Source organism: Argopecten irradians, chromosome 4, assembly GCF_041381155.1.
Source record: "Argopecten irradians isolate NY chromosome 4, Ai_NY, whole genome shotgun sequence".
In the NCBI taxonomy this organism is placed as follows: domain Eukaryota; kingdom Metazoa; phylum Mollusca; class Bivalvia; order Pectinida; family Pectinidae; genus Argopecten; species Argopecten irradians.
In genome coordinates this window covers 7702788-7716077 of record NC_091137.1, presented here as the reverse complement: position 1 = coordinate 7716077, position 13290 = coordinate 7702788, and the positions used below count along the sequence as shown (strand labels likewise).

At 37.0% G+C, this 13290-nt stretch overlaps 1 protein-coding gene across 2 annotated transcripts; it reads left to right on the top strand.

Annotated features, from left to right (window-relative positions):
• Window positions 1-258: 258 nt before the first annotated feature.
• LOC138320488 (pro-neuropeptide Y-like) lies at window positions 259-10463 on the top strand. 2 transcript variants are annotated; one of them, XM_069263470.1, is made up of 4 exons: window positions 259-367; window positions 7362-7544; window positions 8306-8376; window positions 10280-10463. In XM_069263470.1, exons 2-4 carry the CDS (start codon window positions 7366-7368, stop codon window positions 10318-10320), a joined length of 291 nt encoding a protein of 96 aa, XP_069119571.1. In that variant the 5' UTR covers window positions 259-367; window positions 7362-7365; the 3' UTR covers window positions 10321-10463. The 2 variants fall into 2 exon arrangements, with proteins under 2 accessions (XP_069119571.1, XP_069119572.1); XM_069263471.1 differs by having other exon boundaries at window positions 260-367; window positions 10275-10463.
• Window positions 10464-13290: the final 2827 nt, after the last annotated feature.

Here is a 13290-nt window from a genome sequence, read left to right as displayed (position 1 = left end):
GCAGGGAGCCTCAGTCACATTCGAATGTCGGCATTGTGGAGAGGGAATCGTCATGTGTTTCAAACATATTCAATAACACACCGAAACAACCCATTCAGGGACATTATCGCATCTCCTGCTAGCTAATAAGAATACGGACGGTTTCTGAATCTAAACAAGTTACGCACTGGGCGTGCCTGTCATCCGGCTGAATAGAGAAGAAAATTTGGTGTCTCTATGCATACATTAGAGGCCCGAGTTGTTGACCTGTCTTGTACAGATATGTCCAGGGTATATATATACATCCCCAGGGTCCTAGAAACTACAACCACTAGGGGCTTGGACACTGGACATACAGTTTAGATCTGGACATTACATCGTCACCAAGGTGAGTCTGATTTCAATTTGTTTAATATAATAATATAGTCACACAATGTAAGTGACCGTCGCGATGCAATCAGAGTTTATTTCGTCTATAAGAATTTCTATTAAAACATTTAGTTATTGTCTTAAATTTTGAAAAAACCTGATGTTTGAGAAATTTTTTTTGTTTTGTTATACAACAATGTGCCCATGTACGTACTTTACTTTTCTTAGTCTAAATTTGTTATTTCAAAATCCACGCGATATTTTGATATTTTTACTTTAATCAAATTTTGTTGATAAACTCATGTAAAACACATATATGTTTTAAATATTACGAACGCATACTTAATGAGGAATTGCCAATTAAATAATGATAATATTTCAACTCTTATTTTATAATCAGCAATATCTATGTAGGCTTGATTGATGTTTTACAACGTATGATATCTTCAATGCCTTTTAATGATTATTCTATTGTTTAGTTAAGATTTATTCTTCATGTTTTGTACAACGGAGATTGTGCTTTTACCTTAGCAGCGTTTATCACATATAAAACGTTGACAAATCGAGAGAAAATGCGTCACTTACTAAACATCGGGGACTAACACATTAGTTAGTGCCGACACATCCTAGGGGACTAAGACATTAGTTAGTGCCGACACATCCTAGGGGACTAAGACATTAGTTAGTGCCGACACATTCTAGGGGACTAAGACATTAGTTAGTGCCGACACATCCTAGGGGACTAAGACATTAGTTAGTGCCGACACATCCTAGGGGACTAAGACATTAGTTAGTGCCGACACATCCTAGGGGACTAAGACATTAGTTAGTGCCGACACATCCTAGGGGACTAAGACATTAGTTAGTGCCGACACATCCTAGGGGACTAAGACATTAGTTAGTGCCGACACATCCTAGGGGACTAAGACATTAGTTAGTGCCGACACATCCTAGGGGACTAAGACATTAGTTAGTGCCGACACATCCTAGGGGACTAAGGCATTAGTTAGTGCCGACACATCCTAGGGGACTAAGGCATTAGTTAGTGCCGACACATCCTAGGGGACTAAGACATTAGTTAGTGCCGACACATCCTAGGGGACTAAGACATTAGTTAGTGCCGACACATCCTAGGGGACTAAGACATTAGTTAGTGCCGACACATCCTAGGGGACTAAGACATTAGTTAGTGCCGACACATCCTAGGGGACTAAGACATTAGTTAGTGCCGACACATCCTAGGGGACTAAGACATTAGTTAGTGCCGACACATCCTAGGGGACTAAGACATTAGTTAGTGCCGACACATCCTAGGGGACTAAGACATTAGTTAGTGCCGACACATCCTAGGGGACTAAGACATTAGTTAGTGCCGACACATCCTAGGGGATTAAGACATTAGTTAGTGCCGACACATCCTAGGGGACTAAGACATTAAGTTAGTGCCGACACATCCTAGGGGACTAAGACATTAGTTAGTGCCGACACATCCTAGGGGACTAAGACATTAGTTAGTGCCGACACATCCTAGGGGACTAAGACATTAGTTAGTGCCGACACATCCTAGGGGACTAAGACATTAGTTAGTGCCGACACATTCTAGGGGAATAAGACATTAGTTAGTGTCGACACATCCTAGGGGACTAAGACATTAGTTAGTGCCGACACATCCTAGGGGACTAAGACATTAGTTAGTGCCGACACATTCCAGGGGACTAAGACATTAGTTAGTGCCGACACATCCTAGGGGACTAAGACATTAGTTAGTGCCGACACATCCTATGGGACTAAGACATTATTTAGTGCCGACACATCCTAGGTGACTAAGACATTAGTTATTGCCGACACATCCTAGGGGACTAAGACATTAGTTAGTGCCGACACATCCTAGGGGACTAAGACATTAGTTAGTGCCGACACATCCTAGGGGACTAAGACATTAGTTAGTGCCGACACATCCTAGGGGACTAAGACATTAGTTAGTGCCGACACATCCTAGGGGACTAAGACATTAGTTAGTGCCGACACATCCTAGGGGACTAAGACATTAGTTAGTGCCGACACATTCTAGGGGACTAAGACATTAGTTAGTGCCGACACATCCTAGGGGACTAAGACATTAGTTAGTGCCGACACATCCTAGGGGACTAAGACATTAGTTAGTGCCGACACATTCTAGGGGAATAAGACATTAGTTAGTGCCGACACATCCTAGGGGACTAAGACATTAGTTAGTGCCGACACATCCTAGGGGACTAAGACAATAGTTAGTGCCGACACATCCTAGGGGACTAAGTCATTAGTTAGTGCCGACACATCCTAGGGGACTAAGACATTAGTTAGTGCCGACACATCCTAGGGGACTAAGACATTAGTTAGTGCCGACACATCCTAGGGGACTAAGACATTAGTTTGTGCCGACACATCCTAGGGGACTAAGACATTAGTTTGTGCCGACACATCCTAGGGGACTAAGACATTAGTTAGTGCCGACACATCCTAGGGGACTAAGACATTAGTTAGTGCCGACACATCCTAGGGGACTAAGACATTAGTTAGTGCCGACACATCCTAGGGGACTAAGACATTAGTTAGTGCCGACACATCCTAGGGGACTAAGACATTAGTTTGTGCCGACACATCCTAGGGGACTAAGACATTAGTTAGTGCCGACACATTCTAGGGGACTAAGACAATAGTTAGTGCCGACACATCCTAGGGGACTAAGACATTAGTTAGTGCCGACACATCCTAGGGGACTAAGACATTAGTTAGTGCCGACACATCCTAGGGGACTAAGACATTAGTTAGTGCCGACACATCCTATGGGACTAAGACATTAGTTAGTGCCGACACATCCTAGGGGACTAAGACATTAGTTAGTGCCGACACATCCTAGGGGACTAAGACATTAGTTAGTGCCGACACATCCTATGGGACTAAGACAATAGTTAGTGCCGACACATCCTATGGGACTAAGACATTAGTTAGTGCCGACACATCCTAGGGGACTAAGACATTAGTTAGTGCCGACACATCCTAGGGGACTAAGACATTAGTTAGTGCCGACACATTCTAGGGGACTAAGACATTAGTTAGTGCCGACACATCCTAGGGGAATAAGACATTAGTTAGTGCCGACACATTCTAGGGGAATAAGACATTAGTTAGTGCCGACACATTCTAGGGGACTAAGACATTAGTTAGTGCCGACACATTCTAGGGGACTAAGACATTAGTTTAAGCCGACACATCCTAGGGGACTAAGACATTAGTTAGTGCCGACACATTCTAGGGGACTAAGACATTAGTTAGTGCCGACACATCCTAGGGGACTAAGACATTAGTTAGTGCCGACACATCCTAGGGGACTAAGACATTAGTTAGTGCCGACACATCCTAGGGGACTAAGACATTAGTTAGTGCCGACACATCCTAGGGGACTAAGACATTAGTTAGTGCCGACACATCCTAGGGGAATAAGACATTTGTTAGTGCCGACACATCCTAGGGGACTAAGACATTAGTTTGTGCCGACACATCCTATGGGACTAAGACATTAGTTAGTGCCGACACATCCTAGGGGACTAAGACATTAGTTAGTGCCGACACATCCTAGGGGACTAAGACATTAGTTAGTGCCGACACATCCTAGGGGACTAAGACATTAGTTAGTGCCGACACATCCTAGGGGACTAAGACATTAGTTAGTGCCGACACATCCTAGGGGACTAAGACATTAGTTAGTGCCGACACATCCTAAGGGACTAAGACATTAGTTAGTGCCAACACATCCTAGGGGAATAAGACATTAGTTAGTGCCGACACATCCTAGGGGACTAAGACATTAGTTAGTGCCGACACATCCTAGGGGACTAAGACATTAGTTAGTGCCGACACATCCTAGGGGACTAAGACATTAGTTAGTGCCGACACATCCTAGGGGACTAAGACATTAGTTAGTGCCGACACATCCTAGGGGACTAAGACATTAGTTAGTGCCGACACATCCTAGGGGACTAAGACATTAGTTAGTGCCGACACATCCTAGGGGACTAAGACATTAGTTAGTGCCGACACATCCTAGGGGACTAAGACATTAGTTAGTGCCGACGCATCCTAGGGGACTAAGACATTAGTTAGTGCCGACACATCCTAGGGGACTAAGACATTAGTTAGTGCCGACACATCCTAGGGGACTAAGACATTAGTTAGTGCCGACACATCCTATGGGACTAAGACATTAGTTAGTGCCGACACATCCTAGGGGACTAAGACATTAGTTAGTGCCGACACATCCTAGGGGACTAAGGCATTAGTTAGTGCCGACACATTCTAGGGGACTAAGACATTAGTTTAAGCCGACAAGTTTAAGTTGACACTGAAAACGAATTTCAACCTTTTATAAAAACAGCGGTTGTATAATAAGTCTCGTATACAACCTTATTTTAAAAAAAGCGGTTGTATAATAAGTCTCGTATACAACCTTATGTAAAAACAGCGGTTGTACAATAAGTCTCGTATACAACCTTATAAAAAACAGCGGTTGTATAATAAGTCTCGTATACAACCTTATATAAAAACAGCAAAACAGCGGTTGTATAATAAGTCTCGTATACAACCTTATAAAAAACAGCGGTTGTATAATAAGTCTCGTATACAACCTTATATCAAAACAGCGGTTGTATAATAAGTCTCGTATACAACCTTATATCAAAACAGCGGTTGTATAATAAGTCTCGTATACAACCTTATTTAAAAACAGCGGTTGTATAATAAGTCTCGTATACAACCTTATTTAAAAACAGCGGTTGTATAATAAGTCTCGTATACAACAATAGTGCTCTTCACCATTTTATTGGCGATACCAATATTTATATATTATTATTAACTCCGAAAATCAAATAATTGAAGAAGAGCGTAAAACGGACGCTTCTTACAACAGGTCCTGGTCAATAAGAAATATTTGATGATTTATAAAATTCAACATTTCTAGTCGAGATAAATAAATAGAGGATGATTTCCAAATGAACTGATACTAGGAATATTCAACTGATACTAGGGATACTCAAATGATACTAGGGATATTCAACTGATACAAGGGATATTCAACTGATACTAGGGATATTCAACTGATACTAGGGATATCCAACTGATACTAGGGATATTCATCTGATACTAGGAATATTCAACTGATACTAGGGATATTCATCTGATACTAGGAATATTTTACTGATACTAGGGATATTCAACTGATACTAGGGATATTCAACTGATACTAGAGATATTCAACTGATACTAGGATTATTCCACTGATACTAGGAACATTCAAATGATACTAGGGATATTCAACTGATACTAGGAACATTCAACTGATACTAGGGATATTCATCTGATACTAGGAATATTCCACTGATACTAGGGATATTCAACTGATACTAGGAATATTCCACTGATACTAGGAACATTCAACTGATTACTAGGGATATATAATTGATACTAGGGATATTCAACTGATACTAGGGATATTCGACTGATACTAGGAATATTCAACTGATACTAGAGATATTCAACTGATACTAGGAATATTCCACTGATACTAGGAACATTCAAATGATACTAGGGATATTCAACTGATACTAGGGATATTCCACTGATACTAGGGATATTCAACTGATACTAGGGATATTGTACTGATACTATGGATATTCAACTGATACTAGGAATATTCCACTGATACTAGGAACATTCAAATGGTACTAGGGATATTCAAATGATACTAGGAATATTCAACTGATACTAGGGATATTCAACTGATACTAGGGATATTCAACTGATACTAGGGATGTCCAAAGGAAACGTTTACTTTGATAATGCGGCGTTATAAGAACAGTCAATAAAATAATAACAAAATAAGTTTTATGTGCGTTACACATGCTCATATAAATAGTTTGGGACATTTAAAGATGCTCCACCGCCGACGGAGCATAAATGATATTCATCCTTTGAACAATAATTGGTGTTTAATTGTGTATATAAATGCCTTATTAATTATTTTTCATATTTTTAACTTGAAGTAAAATCAGAAGCTCAAACTTTTGAATGGTGGTAATGGTGTAAAATAAGTAACCTTTTTAACTGAGGAAAAATACAAAATCGTCTCCTTTTTTTTTTTGTTAGTGAAAAAATACTAGTTGTCAGCGGTGGAGCATCTTTAAAGTTATATGCGCCGTAATTTTCATACTGACGAATCCAGAAGTCATCTTTAGTCACCACTAAAAGTTTTTATAACAATAGTTACAATGTAAAGGTTTGAATTAAACAAAACAAATGAGAGCTCTAGCTGAATTTTGCCAAAAATCCATACATATAAGTCTACAGTGTAGTTGAACATGGTCGCATCATGAAGTCAAGTGGGGGTCTACAATTTCATTCACATTTTTACAGTGATAGTAGTACTCATTGTAAAGTTACTTCTGCACATATATTTTCATCTAAATATACATACAACATGAAACCACAAACGTTTACAGTGCAAAAGTACAAAACATTAAACAAGAAGATTGACAAAGGAAACGGAGATATTCTCCTTTTCTTGTCGATAACTGCGATGTTTTGGTTTCCGCGTCATAAGGTTATTTTGAATTTTTAAAATATATGACTATTTATTTCAGTTTCATGCATAGCATCTTTATCGGTGAGACAGATATATATAACATCTTTCGATAAAATGAAAAAGTAACCTTTTTATGGAAGTTGGATTATACAAAGGTTCGCAAATTTATTTTTAGTAATTTGTTTAGGTAAATCTGTCTTGTTCGGCATTTTCGGAAGACTATACTTATGTGGCACGACATGAGAGCACACGTAGACATTATACAAGAGGCCAAGCATTTAAAGCCTGGTTAGGTATGTTCAAGAGAGAGAGGAAATAACAATTTCAAAAATAAAATTCAATTCCGCAACGTCTTTATAAGGTCACCCAAAATTGACTTAAATAGTTTCTTTTTCAGAAATATGCAAAAGTTTGTCCTTACAACAGTTGTGATCGTATGTGCCCTTGTAGTAAGTCAGATAACATGCCAGGAGGCGATGTTAGCGCCCCCACAGAGGCCTAGCAGCTTCAGAACCCCCGACCAACTCAGGAGCTACCTTCGAGCCCTTAACGAATATTACTCCATTGTCGGCCGACCCCGGTAAGCATAAAACTTAAATATTACTTCATTGTCGACCGACCCCGGTAAGCATCACACTTAAATATTACTCCATTGTCAGCCGACCCCGGTAAGCAACGCACTTAGATATTACTTCATTGTCAGCCGACTCAATAAGTGTCACACTAATATTGTCGTTGTATCCCTTAATGTAAGAAAAATTGTCCATGAAACGCTGAAGAAAGACTAGTTGAGGTCACAACCATGTTGATGGGATATGTTTTTATTTTGGATTTGAAACCAAACAATAGAAGACAATTATGAAAATAGATCGTTGGAACGTTTAGCATTATTTGGGAATGCACGTCTTTCTTTTCTAAAGATTAAATTCGGTATATGGTGTTATTTGAGATTCCAAAAATGATTATCAAAATCACTGTACATGTAGTGTAACTGAAAAGTTATATTTGAATTTCTACATATAAGACGACTGTAGTATCGTTTACCAAAACATACAAATATTGATAGTCTTAATTTCGATGTGTAGTCGCGCAATTATTTAATTTGCGAAAACTGAGACTTGGGGAAAATAGATAGGCACAATCATGTATTAATTGTCTTAGCATTATTTTACTTTTGTCATTTTAATTTCATGGCAAGTTTGAATTTTAAAAAAATCTGTGCGCCGCTTGTGTAAATTAACGATAATTATTTTGTTCAGATTGCCATCTCAGATTTTGCTTTATCGGGCCACGTTTTAGTAACTGTTACATAAACATACACATGCCGTTGAATTTTCACAGATTTGGACGAAGTGTCAACAAACGATCTCTTGAGAATAGCCTCTTTAACACTGAAGATCTCAGCCCAGAAGGTGAGTTACATTTCGCAATATAAAGCAAGTGAGCCTGAAAAGTAACATGAACGCAAAATAACATGAACCATGAGGTTTTATTCAATGTTTCAAGTTCATATTTATTTCAAAAGGTCAATCAAACAAATACATTTAAGATGACATAACACAGATACATAAACTACATAATCAGTATTATCATACAGAATTACAATACGTATCAGTGCATTACATTTGTATGAAAGTCTACATAACCACGGTCAGCATTGCCCTCCTCCAGCCATAGCAATTACAATGAAGTTATCTTTTTGAAATCAAGAAAAGAGAAAAATGATTTAAAGCGCATTTGCTTGAATAAACTTCAGTGGCTTAACGGGTACATCTGGGTTGTGTTAAAGGTTGTCCCTAGGCATTCTTACCCTCAGTATCCAGCCTCAAAGTAAACTCGGGGATAGTAGGAAATGCGATGCTATCTCGAAGCAATCCTGCTTAGGACGCACATATTTTGACACTGGCTTCTGTAGACTTTCGAAAGGTCATTTTCATATATGGAAATAAGACGGATCAATGTCACATAAATTAGCCACACATCTCTAAGATTGGGATAAAAATAAATATTTAGGCTATATGTAGTCACATAAATTAGCCACACATCTCTAAGATTGGGATAAAAATAAATATGTAGCCTATATGTAGTCACATAAATTAACCACACATCTCTAAGATTGGGATAAAAATAAATATGTAGGCTACATGTGTAGGCTATATGTAGTCACATAAATTAGCCACACATCTCTAAGGTTGAGATAATAAATATATAGGCTATATGTAGTTACATAAATTAGCCACACATTTCTAAGATTGGGATACAAATAAATATGTAGGCTATATGTAGTCACATAAATTAGCCACACATCTCTAAGATTGGATTAAAAATAAATATGTAGGCTATATGTAGTCACATAAATTAGCCACACATCTCTAAGATTGAGATAAAAATAAATATGTAGGCTATATGTAGTCACATAAATTAGCCACAAATCTCTAAGATTGAGATAAAAATAAATATGTAGGCTATATGTAGTCACATAAATTAGCCACACATCTCTAAGAGTGAGATAAAAATAAATATGTAGGCTATATATGTAGTTACATAAATTAGTCACACATCTCTAAGATTGGGATAAAAATAAATATGTAGGCTATATGTTGTCACATAAATTAGCCACACATCTCTAAGGTTGAGATAAAAATAAATATATAGGCTATATGTAGTTACATAAATTAGCCACACATTTCTAAGATTTGGATAAAAATAAATATGTAGGCTATATGTAGTCACATAAATTAGCAACACATCTCTAAGGTTGAGATAAAAATAAATATATAGGCTATATGTAGTTACATAAATTAGCCACACATTTCTAAGATTTGGATAAAAATAAATATGTAGGCTATATGTAGTCACATAAATTAGCCACACATCTCTAAGGTTGAGATAAAAATAAATATGTAGGCTATATGTAGTCACATAAATTAGCCACACATCTCTAAGGTTGAGATAAAAATAAATATATAGGCTATATGTAGTTACATAAATTAGCCACACATTTCTAAGATTGAGATAAAAATAAATATATAGGCTATATGTAGTCACATAAATTAGCTACACATCTCTAAGATTGAGATAAAAATAAATATGTAGGCTATATGTAGTTACATAAATTAGCCACACAAACTAAGATTGAGATTAAAAATAAATATGTAGGCTATATGTAGTCACATGAATTAGCCAAAAATATGTGGCCTTTTGGCTTATTATCTTATTATTATATTATTGTAAGTATCTCTAGTTACTCGTGTTTGGTATAAATTTATAGTTCATTATTTATACTAGTCATTTTTTCTTCTTTTGGTAGAATAGACTACCCTATGTTTGAAGACGAACGCGACTTCTACATATGACGCACGGAAATCCCATCACCAGGAGAGAAGACGACTTTGTGAAGAAAGCATTTATCATTCACAAGACCCTTTGTAATTGTTTACTTTGTTACAATCGTCGGTTGTTGTACGAAGAAAATAAATGAAATTTAAAGATTATGAAATATGTTCCTTTTGACTCTTCAGTGGTTCTTGTCTAGGTTACCTCCGTTAGCATTAGTGCTAATCCTCGACAGGAAACTCTTCGTTATGGACAGATCGGTTTCTTTCTTAGTTCTCCGTTACTTCTACTCCATAGACCCAAAGATTTCGATAGCGTTAATAGAATCTTACATGGGTCTGTCGACTGGATAGGGATATCTAAACCCGAGTGAAAGAGTTAAGGTTGTCAAACCGAGGATTGCCGACGTTTGGTGGCTAATATCTTTCTTGGGGGTTGCGATATCTCGACAGATCCATGTTTAATTCTTTTTCTTATATACTTTTCATAGTAGAAACAAATAGGAATTTCAATTGCTTTCCAGCTTTTTTCTCGCGCCATTATCACATGAACGTCGTTGAAATCGATGGCAATGCACGTCGCGGTTACGCCTGCATGTATTGATAACATTGCGTAATTGTCTAGTGCATTTGAGCTGTCTTACACCCCCCTGTGTAAGATAGAATTATCTTTGCCCTGACAACCACGGAATATCCTTCTGAAGTATGGGAGAATGTTTTATATGTGATAAAACCGAAAAGCTGATGAGAAGGGACCAATTGTAGTTGCCATTTTTTTTTCTCGCTGTACGGACGTAGGTTAAAAGCATTGAAGTTGTATCCTATCTATGAAATGTGTCAATTGTAAACTCGGTACGGAAACTTCGGAAACGACCAGAAGCTCAGAAAGAGAAAGAGTTCCCTGTCTCCTAGGCAACCGACATACAAATCTTATATTAAATAAGACTAAAGAACACTCAATCATTAGGAAGGCACAGAAACATTGACACCTGAAAGTAAAACAGAAAACCATATTTATACCTGGTAAATATAGTTTTCTCTTGGTCTTCGTATCACCTTTATAATAACCTCGGATGTAGATGACTGATTAACACTGATATAGATGACTGATTAACACTGATATAGGTGACTGATTAACACTGATATAGGTGACTGATTAACACTGATATAGGTGACTGATTAACACTGATATAGGTGACTGATTAACACTAATATAGATGACTGATTAACACTGATATAGGTGACTGATTAACACTGGTATAGGTGACTGATTAACACTGATATAGATCTAGATGACTGATTAACACTGATATAGATGACTGATTAACACTGATATAGGTGACTGATTAACACTGATATAGATGACTGATTAACACTGATATAGATGACTGATTAACACTGATATAGGTGACTGATTAACACTGATATAGATGACTGATTAACACTGATATAGATGACTGATTAACACTGATATAGGTGACTGATTAACACTGATATAGATGACTGATTAACACTGATATAGATGACTGATTAACACTGATATAGGTGACTGATTAACACTGATATAGGTGACTGATTAACACTTAATATAGGAGACTGATTAACACTGATATAGGTGACTGATTAACACTGATATAGGTGACTGATTAACATTGATATAGATGACTGATTAACACTGAGGTAGATGATTGATTAACACTGATATAGATGACTGATTAACACTGATATAGGTGACTGATTAACACTGATATAGGTGACTGATTAACACTGATATAGGTGACTGATTAACACTGATATCGATGACTGATTAACACTGATATAGGTGACTGATTAACACTGATATAGATGACTGATTAACACTGATATAGATGACTGATTAACACTAATATAGATGACTGATTAACACTGATATAGATGACTGATTAACACTAATATAGATGACTGATTAACACTGATATAGATGACTGATTAACACTGATATAGATGACTGATTAACACTGATATAGATGACTGATTAACACTGATATAGATGACTGATTAACACTGATATAGATGACTGATTAACACTGATATAGGTGACTGATTAACACTGATATAGGTGACTGATTAACACTAATATAGATGACTGATTAACACTGATATAGATGACTGATTAACACTGATATAGGTGACTGATTAACACTGATATAGGTGACTGATTAACACTGATATAGATGACTGATTAACACTGATATAGATGACTGATTAACACTAATATAGGTGACTGATTAACACTGATATAGGTGACTGATATAGATGACTGATTAACACTGATATAGATGACTGATTAACACTAATATAGGTGACTGATTAACACTGATATAGGTGACTGATTAACACTGATATAGATGACTGATTAACACTGATATAGGTGACTGATTAACACTGATATAGATGACTGATTAACACTGATATAGGTGACTGATTAACACTAATATAGATGATTATTAACACTGATATAGATGACTGATTAACACTGATATAGGTGACTGATTAACACTGATATAGGTGACTGATTAACACTGATATAGGTGACTGATTAACACTGATATAGGTGACTGATTAACACTAATATAGATGACTGATTAACACTAATATAGGTGACTGATTAACACTGATATAGGTGACTGATTAACACTGATATAGGTGACTGATTAACACTGATATAGGTGACTGATTAACACTGATATAGGTGACTGATTAACACTGATATAGATGACTGATTAACACTGATATAGGAGACTGATTAACACTGATATAGGTGACTGATTAACACTGATATAGGTGACTGATTAACACTGATATAGATATAGGAGACTGATTAACACTGATATAGGAGACTGATTAACACTGATATAGATGACTGATTAACACTGATATAGGAGACTGATTAACACTGATATAGATGACTGATTAACACTGATATAGGAGACTGATTAACACTGATATAGG

Coding starts and splice junctions, on each gene's coding strand:
- LOC138320488 (XM_069263470.1), top strand. CDS start 7,366: ATGCAAAAGTTTGTCCTTACAACAGTTGTGATCGTATGTGCCCTTGTA. Junction 7,545..8,305: donor TCCATTGTCGGCCGACCCCG/GTAAGCATAAAA, acceptor GAATTTTCACAG/ATTTGGACGAAGTGTCAACA. Junction 8,377..10,279: donor TGAAGATCTCAGCCCAGAAG/GTGAGTTACATT, acceptor TTGGTAGAATAG/ACTACCCTATGTTTGAAGAC.